Genomic DNA, 24,602 nt, shown 5'->3' on the forward strand with positions numbered 1-24,602 from the left:
TGTGCAGTGTTTTTCAGTGGAAAGGTGATTAATTACCTGCCAGACGCTGTGAAAACTCTCCAGATTAGGATCATATTCATTTTATGGGCATATCTTATTTCTAGATGTGCTAGAAATTTGTAAGCACACTGCTTATTTCTATCTGCTTCTCCTCGCATCAGCTTTTTCTATTTCACTTTTTTTTTTTTAATACAAAAACTTTTGTTTCACTTTTCATTCTGTCCAACTTTAAACTTCCTTTAGTTGATGCACAGAAGTGTACATACAGTAAATTTCATGTATGTATGATTTTGTAAATATCTCCAAATGTGAGCTGTTGCAGGTGGCGGCTCACAGATTATTGATACTTTGGGCAGATTGAATTTAGTTTTGATCATTTGCAAAGTTTGTATGAGAATTTCCCCTTTAACTCACTCAGCCTGAAGCTGGCAGGTCCAAAACATTTTTGAGACAGAAATATAAGGTGGATAGACAAACATTCTCAGACGAGACTACCGAGGCGGTTTAGTATTGGCGCTTCCATTCCAAAATCAAGATCTGAAATAATTAACCATTTTTTGAACACCTGTTTCACCTTATAGGTGTTGTTCAGTTTAATATGTTTTTGGCTCATCACCTCTAAATGTAGGCTGCTTATAGTTACTGGTATGACAATGATGCAGTTGTTTATTTCACTATAACCATATAGAAAGGGCTTTACATTAGCACCTAATTATTTTTAATTCAAACATTAAGAAATTTTAAAAGCAACTTTTTTACTTAATATTACACAGCATATTCTTTTACATTACTGCTGTAACAGTAGATCAATAGAGCTTTTAGTGGTGGCCTTTCTGTGTTGTTGTTCTGTGTTCTTTCTGTATTTGTGTGGGTTCTCTCCGGGTACTCTGGCTTCCTCCCACCACCCAAAGAAATTAATGTTAGGTTAATTCCAGTCCTGAGGACCACCTGCCCTGCATGGTTTAGACACTTTTCTCCTCCAAAGTACCTAAGTCAGATTATTGCACTTCCTCATCAAGTTCTCTTCGGACTGTGAAACCCTTTCAGGTGTTTTAGGGATCCTCAGGACCCCCTGAGGATCAGAATTGAGAAACACTGGTTTAATTGATCCCTCTGAATGAATGAGAGCATGAATGACTGTTTGTCCTGCTGTGTTGGCCCTTTGATGGACTGGTAACCTGTACAGGGTGTACCCTGATTGCTGGGTTAGGTTCCTGCTTTCCTGTGACCCTTAATTGGACTAAGCAGTGTAGAAAAATGAAAAGTAGATCAACAGCCACAAAGAGTTGTATTTATTTTGTGCAATGCAGATATTCACTATGCATGGTTAAAAAAAATGTTCTGTATAATATTCGATTTAGAGTCCTTTAATTTTTATTTGGGCCTCCACTTGGTGAGGCTGTTTCATCTTCCACCTTCTGTGTGGTTTCCTCAGCAGCAGAGGTTCCTACTAAGCCAGCTTCCAGATCTGCAGCACCTGAATCGGCCTTCAAAACAGCATCCTCTTCTTGAGCAGATTCTAAAACGAGTGTGGCTGCCTGCTGCTTCCTCTGTGCCTTCAGCTGCTTTTGGTAGCTTGCAGACGGGTCTTCATATGGCAACAGTGACATAGGAATGCGAACTGTGTCCAATCCATTAACCTTGAGGAGGTTTTTTTTTTTTAAAAAAAAAAAAGAAAAGTCAGCTTACTTTGTCAATTCACTGTTGTGTTTTATCAAAGTAAATTAGCAGTGACATGGGCTGCTGCCTTTTCTACAGAACAAAAAACCTCTTTTCTAAACAATGTGCAGAAAAAATGTTTGCAAGTAGATGAGAATCACTTTTTTCTTGTGTTGCGCAACACTAAACTCCATGTTCTTACCGTAACTTCACACCAGTAGTCACCCACGTCCTTAATTGGTTCAAATGGAAGATTCAACGCTGAAGGTGGCACAACAACTCCCAACTGAAGAAAATGTAAGGAAAAAACAAATGGATTGCTATCATGCTCTGTGAAGGCACATAATCTATACTTTGTACTGATATTAAATAAGCATGAATGCAGAAAGAAAGGCGACCATACCTTCTTGTCAAACTGCCTGCAGACTACTTCCTTAGTAAGCTGGAATTCCTCACTGGGCATTTTGTTTATCTTCAGTTTTGAGCGTTTCAGATACTCCACTGTCTGCAGAAGGAGTAGAAAAGTATTACTTTAGTACTGAATGGGGTTAGTTGATAGTCCTTTCCCCTTTTACCAGGGAAGATCAAACACTGGACTTAAGATGTGAGGAAGTCTAGTGTGTATTAAAAAGAAAACCACACACACACACACCATTTGTCCAGTGCGGGTTTGGACTCTTTCTTCTGGTTTCCCTTCATGCAGAAGCTGCAGTGTAAAAAAAAAAAAAAAAAGATTACAATGATGACAGATGATACAAAACAGTCTAATATGTAATGGTGTATTGTGAACATTTAAATTTAATACCCACTCTCAACTCCTCAGAAAATAGCTGCTTATTCTCTGGTGATGGATAAACTGCAAGGCCTTGGGGCAACAACTTATTTCGACCAACAGATTTCTTTACAAACACAGTTTCTCCTCGCCCACCAAGTTCTGTTATCATTATGTCAAACACAAGAACAGATATTCATATAGTTTGATACTTTCTGGGACAACATTGAGTCATTAAGAGCATCGAAGACACTAACTTGGTACAGTCTGAGTAAGGATGAGCTCCATTCTCTCCTTGGATGCATGTTTTGTATCTTCAACCAGCTTGTAGATTCTATGTCTTCGAGGATGAAGTCTCGGGGGGCTGCCGACTTTAGACAGGGGGACTTGCCACCATCGCTCCACCACTACTGTGTGCTGTGGAAACATCAGATAAAATTATATCTGTCATCATATCAAGAATAAATATGCGTAGATGTGTGTAGTGAAACCTATACCTCGCTTAAAGTTGTGTTAATTGAGCCATTAACTACCACTGTCATTGTTGGACTAAAATAATTACAAGATTCAGGAATGGTTGGACTGTAATGAGTGAGACTTCGTGTTTATATTATTGCACTTCATAAACTAATACGCATCTGAAAATCTAGCTGGAAGAAAACGTCATTCAGTTTCCACAAAACAAGCAGCAGTACTTTTATGTTTGTGTAAAGTGGTGGGACACAAACCTGAACTGGAGTCAGAGAAAAGCTCCTCACAGCAGGCTGGCTGAGCAGATCCTGAAGGACACGACGGCCGGAGCTCCACATGTTTATCCAACACCGCGGGTCAAACCTCTCAACAACTCTTCTCACACAAGTCACTCACAGTTCCAGCGCAGCCTTAGATTTGATATAAACACCATCAAGGTATCCAAAAAAAAAACCTACATCCACTTGATCGCAGAAAGTGACGAGTTGCTTGTTGTAAGCATGTAGCTAGCTCACAAGTTGGCTGGTGTGATGTCGGTTGTTGTGTGACGTAAAAGGACCCAAGCCTACTACATAGTAGTCTCTTAAAAAGCCTGAAGTAAATATCGTAACATATGAAAAGAAAAAAATCTCAAATTGCCTCCCAAAACTTCACCACTCTGAATTTGTTTTGGTCTGTCTCAGTTTTTATTTAATCCGTAAACGGATGATAAAAAATGTATTGTTTTTTTAAGCAGGCAATATCGAGTTTAGTTCCTTAATCTATCAGAGCTTTTTCTGGTTCTGCTGATTGTCAACCAGATTGTCAAAAAACCAGATACTTGCCTTTTGTCAGAATCTGTCTTACTTAAAGTCTTTTTTTTTTTTTTTTTAAATGGCTTGTGTATCTAAACAATAGCAAATGTGCATTTGGATCCTTTTATAACTGAAGGCTGATTTTGATAGTTGATACAATCTTCTGTCTCAAGAACCAGGTTATAGTTAAATATGAAACATTACAACATAATGAGGTCAAACTTGGGTCCAATTGTAGCTGTAAATGTTTTGAATTATAATACTTTTATAAATTATAATAATTATAAGTTATAATAATTTAAAACCTCTTTACAAGAGGTTTACAAGAGGTTAGTGGAAGGATTTTCAGACTACCACTAAACATTATTAAGTTTCCACTTTGCTTTATGGTTAATATGTTTTGAAGAAAACTTGATCACACTGAGGCACTTATTTTAATAGTTTATTGTTGTTACAATTCAAGCATCAAAGCCAGCATTTTGTAATCAGACCTTCAACTCATAATACTTGAAGAAAACATAGAAACTTTCATTTTCAAGAAAATCTGCAGCATCTTAAAAGACACATTGTCAGATGTGATCTAAAAATGCCAAAAAAAAAAAAAAAAGAAAAGAAAAGGCTATTCATTTTAAAACTAAGTCGCTTTTTTTTTTTTTTTTAAATTAATAATTTTTCCTCTTGTGAAGCAAATTATATTCTTCTAGCCATCCAGACTGGTCAAAAAAAAGTCTGGAAATAATTTTTAGAAATGCTTGTGAAATATTTATGGCTGCACCTGTTTAACCTACTATAAAACTTTACAACTCACCATTAAAATGAAACAGAATCGACAACAAAAAGTCCAGAATCTGTCTCATCATTGTAAGAAAGGTATAACAATAATTTCCCTCACCGTTTGCAGACATAAACCCAGATTTAATTCACACATCCCCAGCAGCAGACCCCTGAAAATGACGTATTGATCCATAGAAGCTAGTTCGATTGGGTAACAAGTGGCGTCCTGCAAAAATAGTTGTACTGCAAGTGAGGAGACCAAAGCAACAACCACAGGTAACCACAAGGCTCATTGTAACCCACAGCAGTGTGATGATAACAAAAGCAAACTGGTAGGTCGTCTTGCAGTACTCATTTCCAGAGTAGTTTGGAGGATAGACAGAATAGACCCAATAGGTGCCTACAGGAAGAAAGACACAAGATAAGGAAGATGACATTTCAGTTTGGTTGAACTCCACACTCAGCTGAACTTTAACGCTAAAATACTGTACAAACATGAGCTTTCAATCTGATTTTTACTATGACTAACAGAGACTAAAGAAGTTCAACAGCACATCTAAGATATCTAAGTACTGTTTTGACAGGACATGTTTTATCATACATAACAGCCATCAAACAACAACCATCTGATTCTGCAGTAAAATACTAATTATTCTGATTAGTTGCAAGAGATGAAGCAAAATTTCAATTTATTTCTGTCCACTAAATGCCAAAAACAAAATGTAACAGAGCATCAAAGTGACAGAGAGTCTTTCAGAAGCAAAGATGGCAAGATTCACCAGTTTGTGGGAGACTGAGGGTAAATAGTTGAATTATTACTTCCGCCAAGAATGCTATGTTTTTACCAGCATTTATCTGTTTGTTTGTCTGTTTGTTTGTGTTCAAGATAACTCAAACAGTTATAGACGGATTTTCATGAAATGTTCAGGAGTTGTTGGAAATGTGAAAAGGAACAAGTGATTTAAATTTGGTGGTGATTCGGATCATCATTTGGATCCAGGAATGTTTTTTAAAGGATTCTTTAACATTGTGCTTGGTGGAGATTTGAGCTCTCTGAGTAATTTTCAAGTTTAAGAATAAAGTCTTTTTATGCAAATCTGTGAGAGGTTTTTAGGATTTCAACATGTGCATTAAAAAAAGAATACATAGTTAATCATTGCATTTTTTCCACAGTCTTATCATAAGAGAGGTGCCAATAAAAACAGTTATTCTGCAGTCAAACACATCAGAAAAGTATTTTATTTAAAAGTACTTTCTTTAACTGAGAAGTAAATGTTTCTCACACCTGCGATTAACCAGGCAAAGCTGAAGATATGCAGGATGGCCATGCAGACCGAACCCAGGATGTGGATGGCGCTGTCTTTGTTGATGCTGCAGTTGTAAGTGACAGTTAGCGAGACGATACTGGTTGTTCCCAAAACTATCAGGTAAATGGGGATGTAAGGTTGCAGTGGACAGTCGCTTAGATGAGCGGCCCCTGTGAAGCAGCAGAACAAACGTGTGAAATGGGGAAATGCACTCTGTGCTGTGTCCGTAAAACATTAGAAAAGTAAAGCTGTAGTACATAAGTAAACCCACCCAGTCCAATGGCTGCTATCATTAGCATACACCAAATAATGTTCACCACAACTAGTAAAACAGAAAAAGGGAAGAGGCTTAAATGTTGCATTAATGTATGGATAGAATTATGCAAAAGAGAAGAAAAAAATACAAACCAATTGTTGCAAACAGCACAGCATTTTGAGGTCTGACATCCATCTGCAGACACAAATTCATAATTACACACAGAGACTGTAACAGTATTATAAATGGATTAACAGTGTGAGAGATGCTGCAAAGGTTTTCTACTGTACCTGTCCAGCTGTGAAAGGAGTTTTAAACCCTTTTTCTTCTTTCAGTGTGGATGAAATAATTAGACACCTACACGAGTCAGTGTTCTTGACAAAGTGATAGCCTAGTTAATATATTTGGAGGTTGTGGCAGGATGTGAAGACACAGTTTCAAGTGTTTCGGCAACTGTTTTGCAAGGCTCTGTCATGAAGAGGAAATAATGATACAATCAGATTCTGATGCAAATAATTTGCAGCCAAAGTGTGTATTATGCCACAAAATCAGCATGGTGGCCCATTGCTCTTCAAAACAAACTTTTCATGCATGTCAAATTTACAATTCATTTGATGTAATCAATTCACCTTAGGTATTGCGTAGTGCAGCATGAGGGCTAAATCCAGCACAGGAAAGATTATGTGCAATAATAGCCCCTGTTGAGATCTGACCAGCTCCTGAAGTGCCACCTTTTAGCCAACTTATGGTACTTTCTTTACTATTACTGCTTTGATAAATTTATATCTAAGTGTTTGGTATGAGGTTTGGAACATGATGAAAAATTATGTCAATCTCAAACAAATATGAGATTGTGATGGATTTCTTTTTTGCATTGCAGTCATGGAAGTTATAGAACCATCATTTGATGACATGTTTTGTTTAATATCCTACCTGTCATAACAGAAAGGAGAGAAAATGTCGGTAGATTTCATTGATAATGCTGAAATTATCAATATCCACCACCCTCGTTTTAAATTTTTTGCTCTCCATAGGTTTTGGGTGGTTCTTTATGGTTCCAGCTGATTTATTTCCGCAAGTCCTGAAGGTTTGACAAACGATTCCCTTTATTTAAAAAATAAAAAAAAAAAAAAAAAAAAAAAAAAGACCTGTAGCACTTCATGGAAGGACCTGCGTCCAACTGGACAGTGGGCTAGCACCTTCCTACGATGTCCTCCATTGTTTGATTTCGTGCTTGTGTCTCACTCATATGTAAGTCGCTTTGGATAAAAGCGTCTGCTAAATGACTGTAGAATAGAATAGAATATTTTATCCAAGTTTCACCAAACTTGGCAAACACCCATCATAAACATTACTACTTTCAAAGTCACAGCTGAGGAGATGAACTGTTCCACTTTTAAAAATGCAATTGAAGAATTATAAATGCACAATCACACAGAGATTCCTTCTTTTATTTGCAAGAGGCCTCGCTTTTTATTTTACCTATTGATATTTCATTGAAAACTTTGATACAAAGCCAGCTGAACATTTCAAAAATGATTTTAGCACAATAATAGCTAGTATTACACCAATGTTGTACCTGGTATAGTACTGCATACATTAGTGAGACAGTATATTCTAGTCAATAGTTCTGACTAACTTGTCCACTGGATTTATTGGGAAACGTGTCCAGACTTTCGACTGCTTGCTGACAATGTCTCCCGAGTGGTGTAGTCAAGCTACAAAGTTAACAAAGTCTGATCTTTCTCATATGAGACTAATAATGTATGTAAATAATGCATGTTTTATTAAAGTTCCGTTACTACTGTACTCTGGCTCAAATATAATCAGTGAACTTTATGATCTAACTTTTCCCTAACAAAGCTATTTTCAACCCTTTCTTAACCTTTCCAGGAATTAAGTTGAACTTTCTTTTGTTTTTGACCTCTTTTAGCTGGAAGTTAATGATTGTCTGAATAATATGAGAGGCAGGGAAATCCATGCATATGATTCCAAAGCGCTGGTTCAAGTCCGTCTTGCCTTGCAGATAGTCAAACAGCTGGGGGTTGATAAGCCTTGCAACGACTTTTGGAGGCGCCAAGAAACCAGCTCCACTGCTGTATGTGAGAAAAATCTGTGCCATGCTTCCTGTGGGCGATGCCTCCAGGTGATCATAGACACTCTGCCATTTCTCTTCCAAATGTAGAAATGAGGGTACCTGCAGAGAACAGTAAACATAACATAACTCATTTGGGGGTCATTTCAGAAAAGATTTGAAGCAACGCAAACTTTAGTATATGTTACAGGTAAAAGCAGATCAATACATCATTGAGAAAATGTTCTTAAGCGAGGAAAAAACTACAAATACAGGCAGTAACACACTCAAGCACTCTTTTTTATGTGTACATGAAATATGGAAATGTTTCAAGATAAGACCTTTTTAGGAGAAAAATGTTAAGCAGAATATAATTCCATTTTAATGGGTATATAACTTATAAAACTGGTATCCCAGTATGTTTTGTTAAATAGTATCAGGTATGTGAATCTGCAATCTGATAAAGGGAAAAGGCTTGATTGTCAACTGCTAAACATCTGCGGTATAATGACTAGAGTGATGGTCAGTCATCTACTCATAAAAGTGATGATATCTGCAACTGACGGGCTGAGATCGGTTTTATAAACCAGCAATATAATTATTCAGAGAGTTTCTACAGCAGGACTGCTGAAAATCATGCGAGGAGTGAGTTGCAACTGCTCTGGAGGACTAGGGCAATATTGGGGAGTTGAAAAACATTAAACCTTCAGCCAAGAAAAAGGAAGAGCATCTTATTGAATGCTACATGACCCGATTTACAGCAGCAACAAAATTCACTGTTTATTTTCTGAACCGCTTATTCCAGCACAGGTTGCCATTCCATCACAGCGCCAACAGAGACAAACAACCACTCACACTCACTCTCACTCCTAGGGACAATTTAGAGTAACCAGTTAAACCTAACATGCATGTCTTTGGATAGTGGGAGGAAGCCGGAGCACCCGGAGAGAACCACGCATACACAGGGAGAATATGCAAACTCCATGGAGAAAGGCTACCGTTCGAGCCTCCCCCCAGCTGAGCGACCTTGTTGCTGTGAGGACACAATGCTAACCACTACGCCACCGTGCTGCCCAGCAGCAAAACTGACAAGAATCCATGTGTTACAATGTCTCAGTCAAAGCCCAGATCCAGACCTGGATGAAATGCTATTGACTAGAAATGCTGTGATGCAGAGAACTTCTTACAGCTCAACCAGGACAAGACTGAAGTTTTAATCATCGGTCCTGAAGACAAGAGAGAGATCATTTCATGCAAACTGCAGAGTTTTAAATCCTCCCAGTGTGTACGAAATCTGGGTGTTATTTTTGACTCTGAGCTGAATTTTATTCAACATATCAGAAATGTTACACAGGATTTTATCATCTCAAAAACATCGCCAGAGTCCGCCCATTTCTCTCTCTTGCCAGCACGGAGGTACTAATGCATGCTTTTATTTCTAGTAGACTAGACTACTGTAATGCCCTGCTCTCTGGTCTTCCCAAAAAGAGTATTTCTAGTTTACAACTACTGCAGAACTCGGCGGCACGAGTTCTGACAAGGACCAGGGGGCGGGAACACATTACACCAGTTTTAAAGTCGCTGCACTGGCTCCCCGTGCAATTCAGGATTGATTTTAAGGTTCTTTTAGTGGTTTATAAATGTCTTAATGGTCTTGGGCCTTCTTATTTATCTGATCTGTTTTTAAGGTATGAACCCTCGCGGACCCTGAGGTCCTCAGGTACCGGCCTTTTAGTTCTTCCTAAAGTTCGTACCAAAACATATGGCGAGGCCACATTTCAGTATTACGGGCCTCGCCTATGGAACAGCCTGCCTGAGGGCCTCAGGGCTGCAGAGACTGTTGATGTTTTTAAAAAAAAGCTCAAGACCTACCTTTTTAGTTTAGCTTATAAATAAGTTTTAACATTCTTATATTAACCCATATTTATCTTTCTTTTTAGTTAATTTTATTTATTTATTTATATATTTTATATATTGATTTACATAGTATAGATTTTATTATTTTATTTTAATGGATTTTATTTTTGTTTAGTTATCACTCCAGCTCTCTCCTCATCGGGGTCCTCTTCGCCGAAGGCTGCCCCTGCTCTGACTGCATGGGTGTTGCTGTGGGGGCTGTCCCTGTCTGGTGGGTCGGGATCCAGCGCTGCAGCTTTACGGTTGTGGCGTGGGTCCTGTCTGCCCGGACCCGGGTGGCCCCCATGGTGATGGCCTGGGTGGTCTTGGTTGGGGGTAGCCCTTTGTGTAGAGGCTCCCTGAGAATACCGTTTCCTTATCTGGTGCACATCTGGTGCAAATGCACCTGGCCATTCATTCATCTTCTTTTAACTGTTACAGGGCAAATAGGGCATGGGTGAGGGTGGTTGTGGGTGTGTGAAAGGGGATGTGTATGTGTGTTAGTGTTTTATCTATTTTGATGTAAATTGTTTTATAATGTAAAGCACTTTGTATTGTTTTTAAGCACGAAAAGTGCTATACAAATAAAGTTTGATTTGATTTGATGGGGCATTAAGATACAGCTTATTAATATTTGTACAATAAATAATGATGTTGCATTTTAACATTCCTGGACTTTGTTGACTATCGCGTTCAGAGTGAACTTTGTGACTGGAATGGCTCCCAGTCAAATACAAACCTACTGTTTTTTAAAGGGTTGCTTTAGGATGGAGAGACTTGCTCCAGAATTTGTGGAAGTAAATTTATTTCCTGGTTTGTTATTCTCTTCTCACAGTTTATTTCCTACGTGTTCTCTCTACATATTAAAAAGGTTTTTAGTCTGAATATTCTCAAAGTATAGACAAAATATCTCTGCATACTTGACAGAAACTTATCTTAGCAATCTAAACTTGCCAGTTTAGTAGTATTTAGGTGGGTACAATTTTATTAATATCAAAGCCATCAGACAAAATATAAGAAGCAATACCAATTCCTCATACCTTCCACTGATCTGCTATGTCCAGGGAACCATAGCGCATCCCCAGGTCTGGCCCAGAAAAGTCTTGTAGGATGATGAGTTTCCCTCTGACTTCCTGCATGGTTGGCACAAGTCTGCTGTGCCACAGCAAATTCCAGCAAGAGTGGCGGTGGATGTAGCTGACCACGGCATCATAGATGTCATTTGTGTCACTGAACTCTTCTTTTACACGCATCAGTACCGTCTCAGTAGGATACTCACGCAGGAATACAGCCACACCCTCCAGCACATGGCCAAAGTGCGCCTGCTGGTAGGACACCCCATGATGGATGGTGAGGTTACCTTTGACGTGACGGACACGAATATCCATAAAACGAATGCCAGCAAGGAGCTGTTTGCCCAGGCTCCAGCTCTGACACTCGGCATACACACCACCGTACAGGGCCATGGTGTTGTGGGTCCCTGGCAAGGTGACTGCAGACAGCGGCTGATCATCAGGTATACTGGCCATCCAGGATGGGTTGAAGAACTCCGGGTTTGGTGTGTCATCATAGTCAGGCCTCTGAATTGCACTGCAACTCAAGTCAATGATTCTGAAAACCAAAAGAAAGTGATTTGTCATGTGAAATGTATTTTCTTTATTTATGATAGGTTAAGAAAGGTGGAGAGAGACTTTCCTCATTTCTCTTAGAGTTACTAAAAATGTAGAAAATTTAAATACAGATTCTGTATCATATGCGTGGTGGTCCTGAGAGCTGAGGAACGTAACAAAGCACCTTATCAGAAAAATAGAAATCACAAATTTAACATAAAAATCCTAAAATCCTTAGCCTGTGTAATGGCTTTTGCATACACTTCGAAACATATAAATGTACTTTTAATGTATTTCACAGACAGTTAAAGCTTATAACCAGTGACTGACTTTATGCCTCCCCTGTGGCAGTACTGGTATGTGATATTTTAAATGATCTTTACCCCAGCAGGACCATCAGCTCTAGCAACAACTTGTGCATTTTCGTTATTCTTTGTTTGCTGTAGATCCTCATGTTTGTTTTTCCAGTCCTGAGAGCAGAAATAGATTACAGACAAGGGAAAAGAAAAGACATATAGTGTGATGTATTGATATAATTTTGCCATTGAAGTAATGATTTGTGAAAATGCTACGACAACACAGGAGATCTTATAAACAAGATCTAAGGTATTGAGTGTTTTCATTGAAACTTAAAATGGCTCAAAATTTTTATCATTACAGGCTAGCAGAAACTAAACTTTTGAGAAATAAACAGTAAATGTTATTCTGTCTCTTATTTCTGTTATCATACTGACTGCAGATGCCAAGCTAAAGCTGTAGTTTGACTTACAGATTTATCCCACAGTAACATCTGTTTTCGGTTCAAGTATAATTTGGCGCATAACATTAAAAAAATAAGGTGGGATCTTGTCATTAAAGTATGACAATCAAAATATAAAAAAACCTAAAACACATAGCGAAAACAGTTTCATTCTAGACTGGCCTCAGGTCAGCTTGAGTTCATCCCTGTGTGCCAATTCAATGGCAGGCTTAGAGCCTTCTAATCCTAAAACTGAACTAAACCATCCAGCGCTGCTGTGTCAAACTTGCTGATGTGCTGTTCTGTTGGATCTAGTTCATACCTGAAACAGGGGGATGTTCGTCCTCAGTCTGTGCTGGGTTCCTCGGGATGACACACAGTAAAAGAGGGTCAGAGTGGAGTGGAGGAAGTGTGACAACCAGGGTGTCAGCCTGGGGTATTATTGTGAGAAATAGCACAGAGGAGGAGCTGAGCTAGCCACTACAGAGAGGGGTGGGAACACATCGGTCCAAATACCAGAGAGGATAGGGTGAGAGGTGTACTGATACTCCTGTGTTAGAACGTTCTTCAGTACAAGTTGATAAATCCCTTGAGTTACATCAGCTGTTCATATGTAATTAGATTAAAAAGGCCTAAATGTAAAAGTTAGGTAAGATTATCACAAAAAAGAAGATTATTACATATTTTGCTCTGAACAGTGCCACATATTTGCAAACATGAACTACGGCTGACTAGTTTCTCACAGTCTCTTAACACGAGGCAAAAAAAAGGCAGATAAGGTCTGAAAACATGCAAAAATATAAGTTCCAATGCAAATAACTCAGATGATACTGGTATAACAAGTGAATACAGAGAAATCTAAAGAAAAATTCTGCAAATGTTTTGAAACAATTGACATCAAGACTGATTCTTTGTTCTGTTTTGATATAATATATCAAGAACTGAAAAAGAGAAGGAATCCACAATGTCTTGAAAACAGTTTCTTCTTGGACTGTTAGGGCTCATATCATATAAGATAAAGCTTGAATGTAGCAAAACTGTTCAAATATTAACAAAGATAGATAGACAGAGAAAGATAGAGAGAGAGAGGAAAAAAGGAAGGAAAGAAGATGATATATTAATCACGAAATCTGGACTTACAGTAATATAGATTACCCAAGTGAAAACAAAGACAAACAAAATAAGCATAAACAATAAGTATATTTTGATTGAATGATTTTAATGTTTAAATTTATACTGATGTTCATAAACCAACAAATTTATATGTTTTGCAGTGTCTGAGAACTTTTTTTTTCCATCTGGGAAGAAATGTATCATGTATCTTAAATCCACTGCCTTTCAAAAAGAAAAATAAACAGAGAAAGATGTGAAACTGAATCGCAGCAGCTGTGTATTATAACACTAGTACTCTAGTTTCTTGTCACTGCCAGGTTACTATGAATAAAATACACAATTACATATCAACCTTCTGACATCATAAGATAATTTGTGGTTTTAATCTTACTAGATGTCTGTGACATCTATTTGTCAACTTCTTTGTACACTTATATTAAATTATAGGTATAGTCTAGGCAGATTTAACAATGTTTTCAAAGAGAATGGGTATCAAACTCTCAAAAAAAAAAGGACATAGTTTTGGTTTCTATGACTTTAGACACACAACATGCACAGGCAAACCAAGACCAGCTGGGAGCAGATGTAAGTAAGATAGTTTACTGTCTGAGGACAGTAAAAAGTGAACAGTCATGTTGACCTTCCTTCCTTCACAATATATAGTACAAAGCCACATTTAAGGAATTAGCTGCCCCAAAGGCCTAAATCTCCTCTACCAATGCACCACACAAGGAGGTCACAAGTCATATTCGGCCATGAGTATCACACGAAATGATTAATCTCAACACAGTTTGTCTTGTCTAAGGAAATAAGACAGGCTGAGATAGTGTACAGTGTTGAAAAGGATGAATCAGCAGACTGCATGCACATCTGTATGTGTGTGTGTGTGTGCAGGTTTGTTAGGTTTTTGGAAAAATCTGCAGTTGTTTTCCAAATTCATCTTATATCTCTACCCAGGAAACCAAACATTACATAACAGACATGCTGCTTTTTTCAGTTGTTTGGTCAGCTGCTACTACAGACCGTCAAATACTGCAAATCTTAAAGGAGCACATCCACATATAATCGGCAGAAAAAAATACAGGGAGTGCATAGTTAAAAACACACCCCTTTATAACATCAACTCAGTCTACAAAAACAGGGTAGACATAGAGTTTCCCAAGTTTATTATGATAAAGATAAAACTTTAACAAAGCAACTAGAAAACGTTCAAAGACTTCAAGGAAACAATGGTCAAATTAAGACTTGTTAAAAACATGACCACATGCACATTGGGTTGATTTATTCTATAAATGCAGAACTTTAGATTACCAAACACAGATGCAGGCTCATTCCTGAAAGTAATCTGTTTATTTGTCAACAGCACAAATGCCTAGCAGTGTTATAATAAATTATCAAAGAGTATAAGATATTTTATGTTGAAAGTGTTTAAATGGCCCTCACCTAACATGGTATCACTTAATTTCTACACTTAATCTCCAGCTTCTTCTGGCAGACATTGAAAGGGCTCTTTATAACTTCTAAACCTACCTACACTTTTTTTTTTTTAGTGCTAAATGTAAATGATTGTAAGTAACACACTAAGTTACTTGGCTGCACGGAGCTGAAGTGGCCTTGTAGCAAGCATGTTGCTGGTTTGAGCCTTGGCTAGAAACTGGTTCAAACAGGGCCTTTCTGTGTGGAGTTTGCATGCTCTCCCTGTATTTGTTGGTTCTCCTTCCTTCAAGGACATGCATATTCAATTTGGTAAACAGATCTGTCTTGTAAATGACATTTTGTGTCTCAATGGGACTACCTGTATAAAAACAAAGGTTACAATATCTTTTATGTAGGGCTCAATCTCAGTTCTGACATATAGTGGAGTAAAGCCACCTACTCATTCCTTCTCTCTTTAAGTATTGCTGAAGTTTAAAAGTGGCTAACATTTACCCATAATTGGAAATGGGAGCAAGGCAAACAACTAAGCAAGTGACAATTTTGTAAACTTAAAGAAATGTAATTTTTTTGGAAAAAAAAAAAAAAATTCCCCACTGACTCAAAGATGATGATAACTAGAAGGTTATACTTAATTGTTCCACATGAGGGTGCCAATAGCCTTAGCAAAGCCCCAATGTGTTTTTTACATTGCTCAAAAAATAAAGGGAACACTAAAGTACCACGTCGTAGGTCTGAATAAATGAAATATTTTTATTAAATATTTTTATTAAATACTTTGTTCTTTCCATAGTTGAATGTGCTGACAACAAAAGCACAAAAAGTGGCGAGCAGATGGAGATCCAAAGAAATGCCACCCCACACCATTACTGACCCACTGCCAAACCGGTCATGCTGGAGGATGTTGCAGGCAGCAGAACGTTCTCCATGGCGTCTCCAGACTCTGTCACGTCTGTCACATGTGCTCATTGTGAACCTGCTTTCATCTGTGAAGAGAACAGGGCAACAGTGGTGAATTTGCCAATCTTGGTGATCTCTGGCAAAAAACGTCCTGTACGTTGTTGGGCTGTAAGCACAACCCCCACCTGTGGACGTCGGGCCCTCATGGAGTCTGTTTCACTGTTCGAGCAGACACATGTACATTTGTGGCCTGCTGGAGCTCATTTTGCAGGGCTCTGGCAGTGCTCCTCCTGTTCCTCCTTGGACAAAGAATCCTGCTGCTGGGTTGTTGCCCTCCCACGACCTCCTCCATGTCTCCTATGTTCTGGCCTGTCTCCTGGTAGCGCCTCCATGCTCTGGACACTACGCTGACAGACACAGCAAACCTTCTTGCCACGCCTCACATTGATGTGCCATCCTGGATGAGCTGCACTACCTGAGCCACTTGTGTGGGTTGTAGACTCCGTCTCATGCTACCACTAGAATGAATGCACCGCACACAGACACTCACATAAACAAGGGAATGCTGGGGAGGGTGGGTCTGGCTGTCTGGCAGCAGCTGGTCCCACCCCTCCACGGCCACCCTTTTTTTTTTACTTGCACTACAACCACGACCCACCCATGCACACACTACGGAGGCAGGCGGGTGGGGGGAGCAGGGGTCTTCCTATGCCCCCTCTTCGTGGGGAGCACTCGGGGTGCGGAGGGCAGGCCTGGTGCTGGCCTGGGGGTTGGGGACGGGGCGCTGCGGGGGACCCTCTGTCCTGGGCGATGCCTGGGCCGCATGAGGGGGCCGGCAGGGTCTCTGGTTGGCTGCATAAGTGTGTGTGAGTGGGTGTGTGAATGTGGAGAGTTCAGGTCTGGGGCCTGCAGTCCTCCGGCGCCGGCTGTCGCTGGGTGGGGGATTGGGAGGGAGAGGGAGGGTTGAATGGGAGGGGGTGGGTGGTTGGTAGGAAGGAGGGTGTGTGTGTGTGTGTGTGTGTGTGTGTGTGTGTTGGGGACAGTAGGGCTTGGGAGGGAGAGGGATGGGGAGGGTGCCGGTGAGGGAGGGAGGGGAGATAGGAAGCAGCGGGAGGGTTGTGGGGAGGGGTTGTTGGGAGGATGGTCTACGGATGTGTCCTTGTCCTCGGGGATCCCGCCCCTGGTATCGTGGTGGTGCCGGCCCGCAATGGTTTTGCTCTGGGCGGGCGGGGCCCGCTGGGTCTTGGCCGGGGCTCCGCCGGGGGGTACGGGTGGTCCTGGGGCCTGTGGGCTGCCGGCTCTCTGTGCGGCCCACACTTCGGATTATCAAGGGCAGCTATATACATGAGATGTCTCCCTTGACAGAGCAAATCTGTATGGCAAAAATATGGCATGCAGATTGCTGTTCTGTATGCTGAGATGCTGGACAGGACAGTTTTTATAAAAAAAAAGAAAAAAAAAGAATGAACATTCAAAAGTGAAAACATCATCCAGAAAGCATCGGAACTGAGAAGTGGTCTGTGGTCACCACCTGCAGAACCACTCCTTTATTGGGTGTGTCTTGCCAATTGCCTATAATTTCCACCTGTTGTCTATTCCATTTGCACAACTGCAAGTAAAACTGATTGTTAATCAGTGTTGCTTCCTAAGTGGACAGTTCAGTTTCACAGAATTGTGGTTGACTTGGAGTTACATTGTGTTGTTTAAGCGTTCCCTTTATCTTTTTTTAACAGTGTATATAAGGTGAAGCACTTGTTGCTTTTTCTTTTCAGAGTTTTTAAAGAAAAAAGTTGATGACGTTATCATCATCTTAAAAATGACAGGACTGTTAACAAATATCCTGCGAGAAATCAGCCATCCAAACAAAGTTGAAGGGGAACTTCAACTTCAACAAGGAAGTCCTTCAGGTTGTACAAGAAAAAACAAAGGTATTTACTACTATAGTCACTTGTTATAAAGACACATAAAAAGGAAGGAACTTGAATTCAAAAAGGTTTTGTTTCTGGTTAACTATACGACAAAAACAAAAGGCACACAAACACACCCTGCTTAAGAGAAACCTGTTCTTGATACATGAGAATTACAGCTTACATAGGAGAAGACAACAGAAATTGACCCCTAGGATAGTCTTCACATACTTTTCTCTCCAACTGAATTGAATTCATCTTTGTCCTTTGTCAGTCAGGTTTCATGCTTGTTTGTATTTTGACCCATCACAAAAGCAGGAAACATGCAAAAACCCCAGATTTCTGACACTGAAGCAGCAGAATAAATATTAGCCATCATTTCTATTATAAGCATCCTAACTTATCTGTTTATGTGGAACTATTCTGGAAAACAATTACAAAAGTTGCAGGAGTCCTGTCGGCATTATTTGGAGACATAATAGTAATAAAAATCTAAGTTAGATTCATGGTTATCATTCTTCAAGGCAAGCAATATCCATCCATCCATTTTTTTTAACTGCTTGCTCCAATTAACGACGGCTGGGGAAGCTGGATCCTATCCCAGCAATCATTGGGCAAGATGCATGTACACCTTGGACAATGCCGCCAGACCATCACAGAGAGAGAAACAACCATTCACACCCATACTCACACCTAGGGAAAATTTTGAGTAACAAATTAATCTAACATGCATGTCTATGGGCGATGGGAGGAAGCCGGATTACCCAAAGAGAGAGAAAATGCAAACTTTTTTTTTCAAACTTTTCAGGGGACGTAACAAACACAGAAAGGCCACTGTTTGAACCTCCCTCCAACTGAGGCTTAAACCGGCGACCTTCTTGCTGTGAGGCCACAGTGCTAACCACTGTGCAGCCCATGCAGTAATATGTTGGCCTAATTCCACATGCTTATGTTTTGTATCTTTCAGTGTGCTATAATATATATAAATACATATACAAAATTGAACAGAATGGTTGGCAGCACTCTCTTCATGAAGTAATGAATTCTAAATAATGAAAAACCCACAAAAGTCACAACAATACCTTGAAACTTACCAAAGTAATGATATTAATCTTAGTGAAAGTCAGATATTACTTTAGAATTTAAAATAATGAAACAGACCTGGACAAAAATAGTTGCATACCAAAAATAAAAAAAACTAGAAAAATAATTTGAGCACAGGCACTTGGTAAAATAAGATGCGGCCTCTGATTAGCATCACAGGTGTCTTCAAACTTGTAATCAGTCAGTCTGCACATTTAAAGGGTGACAAGTAGTTACCATGCTGTTTGGTGATTGTGTACCATACTGAACATGGACCACAGAAGAGAGAACTGTCTCAGGAGCTTTGAAAGAAAATCATAGTGTTAAAGATAATGGCCATAAGAACATCTTAAAACAACTGGATGTTACTGTGACCACAGTTACACATCTTATTCAGTCATTTAAGGTGCACAGGACTTTAGCCAACCTCCCAGGGTGTGGTCATGGCAAATTGATTATAAATTGAAGAAACAGATAATGTGAATGGCAACCAAAAAGCCAAGAATAACCTCCAAAGAGAAAAGGTGTACTCCAAGATCAAGGTACATCAGGGTCCAATCCCACCTTTCCTCTGTAACAGTTTGAGCCAAAGTGGATTTCATAGGAGACTACCAAAGAGGACACCACTGTTAAAAGCAAATCATTAAAAAGCCAGACAAGAAGCAGAGACACCGGAGCAGTGGACCAAAATACCTGATGACAGGTACAGAAGTCTCATTGACAAGAGAAATTCTCTGATTATAGTGTTTGACACAAAAGGCTGTGCAACAAAATAGTTAAGGTTTTTTTTTTTTTTTTTTTTTTTTTAAAAACTTAATTCTGTAAGCAATGTGGGATTTTTATTGGTTAATTTTAGTACATTTTTCTTATTCAGTCTCAGTTTCAAGTTATTCGACTGACTGTTGTGATTTTTTTTTTCCATTAATAGAAAGGTGCCAGTAATCACTTTCTTTCATTCTTTCACTTTGTTTAACTAAGAACAACACTGGCATCTAGTTATTCAAGCTGGTTATGAGGGTGTGAGAATCAAAAATGTACACAGCACAATGAGAAAGAGAAAAAAACAGTCCTTCCTGCAGTCTGTTGCTGGAGCTCAAGCCGCTGCACATCCCTCATCCAATCAGCATGCAGTATGCAAAAGTAACTTCCTGGAGTTTGCTCCCTTATTTGGTAAGGAGGGGCTGTCCTTATTTGACTAGGGTGGAAAATGGTGGAAAGGAAAGTCAGACAGCTGCTGTAAACGGAGAGATACCAACAGTTTTATCTCTGGTGAGTAAATAATGGTAACCTCTGTGGTTTATAATCTCTGTTCTTAAGGATGTTTATTCTTTTTGTTAAAGCTTGATCAGATGGGACTGATAGTGTATTTGATGCTGCTTCCTATACGAGTAGCTGGGAATCAGGAAATGCGATGAGAAGCTTGAAAACAAGCAGCAAGGCATCGTGAAGTAGAGTTCAAAATGGCAAATAAAACAGCTGCTGGAGGTTTTTTAAGATGCGTAACATGATACACAAAGGGCACATGTTACTGATTCTTCATTTCCAGTCTGACTTGTATAATTACAAATGGAGACACACCTACTCTTGTTCCCGAGTTATTTTTCCAGCGGGACAACATTGAGAGTGATGATTAATATAACAACTATGAAAAAGATACACCACAGTTTGACTTAATGTCTGCAATTAGTATGTGATAACTTCATACTTCATCAGTAAGTACTACATGTAGCTTGCTCACATAAATCTTTGAAAGGCCACTCTCAAGAACCTTGTTAGTCTAATAAGTCAAGATTCTGTTATTCAATCATGAAAGTTACTTTAATTTGCTATAAAGTAAATCTTTGATCAAACACAACAAACTAAACCAATGTGATTAGAATATTAACATCAATAGGTACCAAGCCAAAAATGTGGACAATCCATTAAAAAAAAGAAAATTAAATCACTGTATGTTCTGCTTACTTCTTAATTATAATTTGACAGCTAGTAGAAAAAATAAAAAGGTGTACCCCGACATGCATTTGCTCTGATGTTAGCTTTGAGTTTAATTTTTTGGTTTTCAAGCACATTAATTTTATTTGATCAGAATATATATATATATATACACACAAAAAGTTAGGGATATTTGGCTTTCAGGTGAAATTTATGGAAAATGCAATATGTTCATGCTACAGTGATATAATATCATAAAAGTAAGACATTTAAGTAGAAGGATGCACTACTGATTTTCTCATCTCAAAAAAATTCATTCAACACAAAAGGTAACAACAATGGTAGTTACACCACAGCAAAAAATTTGAACGTCTCAATATCTCGTCATGTGCCCTTGAGCATCAATTACAGCTTGACAACGACGTCTCATGCTGTTCACAAGGCAACTTATTGCCTGCTGAGGCATGGCATCCCACTCTTCTTGAAGGGCAGCCCTCAGGTCATTGAGGTTCTGGGGTGCAGGGTCTCGAGCCTCTACACGACGGCTCAGCTGATCCCACAGGTTTTCAATGGGATTCAGGTCTGGAGAGAGTGCAGGCCATTCCATTTGAGGTACACCAGTCTCCAACAGCCGTTCCCTGATGATGCGGCCTCGATGAGCAGGAGCATTGTCGTCCATGAAGATGAAATTAGGCCTGTGCTGTTCATGTAGGGGCACAATCACTGGATTAATGATGCTATTCAGGTAGTATGGGCTTGTCACTGTACCATTCACAAAGTGTAGGGCAGTTCTGTACCAAGTGGACACCCCTGCCCACACTGTAACACCGTCACCACCAAAAGCTCGCCTGGTGACAACAGTGGCTGATGCATAGCGCTCTCCCTGACGTCTCCAACATCGTTGCCGGCCATCATTTCTGCTCAGTGTGAATCGACTTTCATCAGAGAACAGCACTGAGGCCCACTGGTTCCTCGTCCAGCGTAAATGCTCCCTGGCCCATGCAAGACGATGATGCCTGTGCCTGGTGGTGTGGTCAGGTCGTCTAGCACGCAGACCACGCTGATGTAAACGGTTTCGAATGGTCTGACGTGACACTTGGGTGCCTCTCACCTCTCTTAAATGTGCCTGGAGTTGAGTGGCATTCATCACCCGGTTTCTCAGGGCAGTGTTCACAATGTAGCGGTCATCAGCACGGGATGTGGCCAAAGGACATCCACTTCTAGGCCTTTCTGTGACTCTTCCAGTCTCTCCATATCTCTGTTACAACCTGCTGATGACACTCTGTGACACTCCAAGCTCAGTGGCCACTTCTGTCTGAGAACGTCCTGTTTGAAGCATCACAATGGCAAGGGACTGTTGTTCCATTGTTAGGTGTCGTCTTGGTCTCATGATGTCAAAATGTGAACAGCATGATGAGGACAACTGTTTAAACACCAGCTCTAATTGAACCAGGACATTTATTGGTCAATTCAGGGATCACACACCTGCCATGATTTTTGCCGTTAAGCTCCTTGTTAGAGAACAGCAACTTGTGCAAAATTTATTGAAACATTTAACAGTTGGACATGTGCATTTAAAAGCTTAGAGAAGATCATATTAAGTTCACCTGTACAGGTTTGAATGCATTTTAGGCTTGTGAAATTTCACCTGAAAGCCAAATATCCCTAACTTTTTGTGAGTCGTGTACATATATATATATATATATATATATATATATATATATATATATATATATATATATATATATATATATATATATATATATATATATATAAAAACATGTATTCATTATTTCTGCAGCTCTGGACTCCATTTGTGTGGCTCTCAACGTGGCAGAAGAAAGGCAGAAGTGATGGCTGATGCTACACAAATCAAGAAGACTGCAGCCAAAGTGTTGTGCTGTGTGGAGAAGGTTTCCTCATTCGCCTCCTCCATTGATCCCATCTTTGGCATTGTGTCCTCTCTTGTTGGGGTAGCACGCAAGGGGCTAATGGAAGAGGAGGGTCACACTCTGGACAAGGACTTCCAGGAAATCAACAACAAACTGGAAAGTATCTCTCAAAAGAACCAACTATGCCTGAAGAAGATTCGCATTGACGAAGTGAATGAAACATATGGCAAATATGAAGAGTATATAAAGCACCAGTACAATGCTTTCAACTACATGGTGTCAATGATAAAGAAAGATCCAGACCACTGCCAGCGCTACATGGAAAACTTTCAGAAGACTTATGAGAGAGACAAGTCTGAAATGAGCCTGGATGTGTACTATCGCGGTGTGATGGGTATAAAAACCCAGTTTGGACGACCTCTGTTGAAGGTGTACCTGGACAACTGTGATGGTGACCGTGAAATCATGGAGCATCACTGTTCTCACATCGCCCATTTGTTCCACATGGGCCTCATTGCCTTCATGGGCTACACAGCTGTTACAGAGGATGATGAGGATGAGGTGCGGGAGAAGTGGGCCAGCAGGGTGGAAGACATCCAGGATAAGATGCAGGAAGTGCTCCGTCAGTGCAAAGACAAATCTTCCTGAACATGGATCGACAAAAAGATATACTCTGGGTTTAAAGCCAAAAACACAGAGAAGTATCTAATTTCACCTTTCAACATATAGAAAAAGGCAAATAATGTAATAATTACTAAATATATGTAAAACCAAAGCATGTAACATGTATGCAAGTTAGTTGCACACATGTAAAATCAGAGTTATGTTACACATGTGCCCTTCATTTGCAGCTGTTTTTCCAAATTCCTGGAATGGACCTATTTTAATGACTGTATTTTATTTTAAGGTGACCACTATACTTACTTCTGCTTTGTGTCACATCAATAAATGCTGAAGTTTTATACAATGTCTCCAATAAAATGAATAAATTAATAAATGGTTCATTTATACATTTGTAAAATTTATTGTGTATACAGACATCTACCATAAATACAGTATAGCTTTTGTGATTTATCAGACATAGGCTGAGACAATGCTGTTCTCTCAATAACAGGCTACTTTTTCTTTGTTTTTGTTTTTTTCAAAGACTAAATAAAATAAGGCTATGTCTGTAAATGTTATGTACTAACATCTTGTCCATAAGGGCAAAAGTCTTAGCTAAAATTGTACTAAGACTTACGAGGCACACAGCAGACAGATGTGTCTATACATCTCAAGATAAAACTTAGATGGCTGAATGGTTTTATGTGATTTTTAAACAAAGTGAGTTAAACCAATTTCTACCAAGTTCAAATCTAATCTAAAAAATGTTTCACCATAAACTTATGCAGAATATGAATGTGCTTGAACTATGCTTTCCCCCCCCCCCCCCACCAGCGGTTGGAAGCATGGCTATTTATTCTTGCTAAATTGGTTGAAGGTTAAAACAAAGATACACTCTAATATACGCCAATTAGTTTGTTAACTGGTTATGCTTTTAAAACTAAAACCGGAATACAGCCCATAATCCACATTATGATTAGAATGACTTTAAAAGACAAGAGTCCATTACAGTGTGTATTTTCGAAACTTTGGTCAGATGATTATGGGACTTTTTGCATGTCTAAACCCACGAGACTCTTTCTTCATAATCCGTGTTTTGTTGTGGGATGGTCTGTGTTGAACATAGACGTCATATGGGTCTAATGCTGTTGAAGCAGCGACTTCCCCAAACGTTCTCTGGTTGCCTAGCAACTGTGTCAAGCTATCTTTCGGCTCGTAACCATGTTTGCTCTTTCCTAAAATGTGAACCCAAAGAGTGAAAAAGAAAGAAAATCCTATCTATTAACTGTTTTTATCTGCTTTTTTTATTCCAGCTATGCTCATTACTTTAAAAAACGACTTTAAAATATCAACCTGTGAACAAAAATAGAAAAAACACACAATACT

The 24,602-nt window shown here is 39.3% G+C and overlaps 4 protein-coding genes across 4 annotated transcripts; 1 reads left to right on the forward strand and 3 right to left on the reverse strand.

The window, feature by feature from the left end:
* Positions 1-1,283: 1,283 nt before the first annotated feature.
* mrpl9 (mitochondrial ribosomal protein L9) lies at positions 1,284-3,416 on the reverse strand. Its single transcript, XM_079259070.1, has 7 exons — positions 3,160-3,416; positions 2,689-2,848; positions 2,469-2,593; positions 2,312-2,365; positions 2,063-2,164; positions 1,862-1,945; positions 1,284-1,640 (listed from the first exon to the last, which is right to left on the reverse strand). Exons 1-7 carry the CDS (start codon positions 3,238-3,240, stop codon positions 1,368-1,370), a joined length of 879 nt encoding a protein of 292 aa, XP_079115196.1. The 5' UTR covers positions 3,241-3,416; the 3' UTR covers positions 1,284-1,367.
* A 1,200-nt stretch (positions 3,417-4,616) lies between these two features.
* LOC306769939 (transmembrane protein 272-like) lies at positions 4,617-6,070 on the reverse strand (the record flags this gene model as incomplete). Its single annotated transcript, XM_079258706.1, has 3 exons — positions 4,617-4,870; positions 5,756-5,947; positions 6,049-6,070. 3 exons carry the CDS (start codon positions 6,068-6,070, stop codon positions 4,617-4,619), a joined length of 468 nt encoding a protein of 155 aa, XP_079114832.1.
* A 1,806-nt stretch (positions 6,071-7,876) lies between these two features.
* Positions 7,877-12,034, reverse strand: LOC306769940 (1-phosphatidylinositol phosphodiesterase; the record flags this gene model as incomplete). Its single annotated transcript, XM_079258707.1, has 3 exons — positions 7,877-8,230; positions 11,044-11,614; positions 11,997-12,034. The coding sequence occupies 3 exons, from the start codon at positions 12,032-12,034 to the stop codon at positions 7,877-7,879; spliced, it is 963 nt and encodes a 320-aa protein (XP_079114833.1).
* Positions 12,035-19,991: 7,957 nt separating this feature from the next.
* rpz2 (rapunzel 2) lies at positions 19,992-23,553 on the forward strand. The gene is made up of 2 exons (XM_079259035.1): positions 19,992-20,058; positions 22,523-23,553. The coding sequence occupies exon 2, from the start codon at positions 22,575-22,577 to the stop codon at positions 23,259-23,261; it is 687 nt and encodes a 228-aa protein (XP_079115161.1). The 5' UTR covers positions 19,992-20,058; positions 22,523-22,574; the 3' UTR covers positions 23,262-23,553.
* The last annotated feature ends 1,049 nt before the right edge of the window (positions 23,554-24,602 follow it).

Source organism: Telmatherina bonti (genome assembly GCF_933228915.1).
Source record: "Telmatherina bonti genome assembly, chromosome: 19".
Taxonomy (NCBI): domain Eukaryota; kingdom Metazoa; phylum Chordata; class Actinopteri; order Atheriniformes; family Telmatherinidae; genus Telmatherina; species Telmatherina bonti.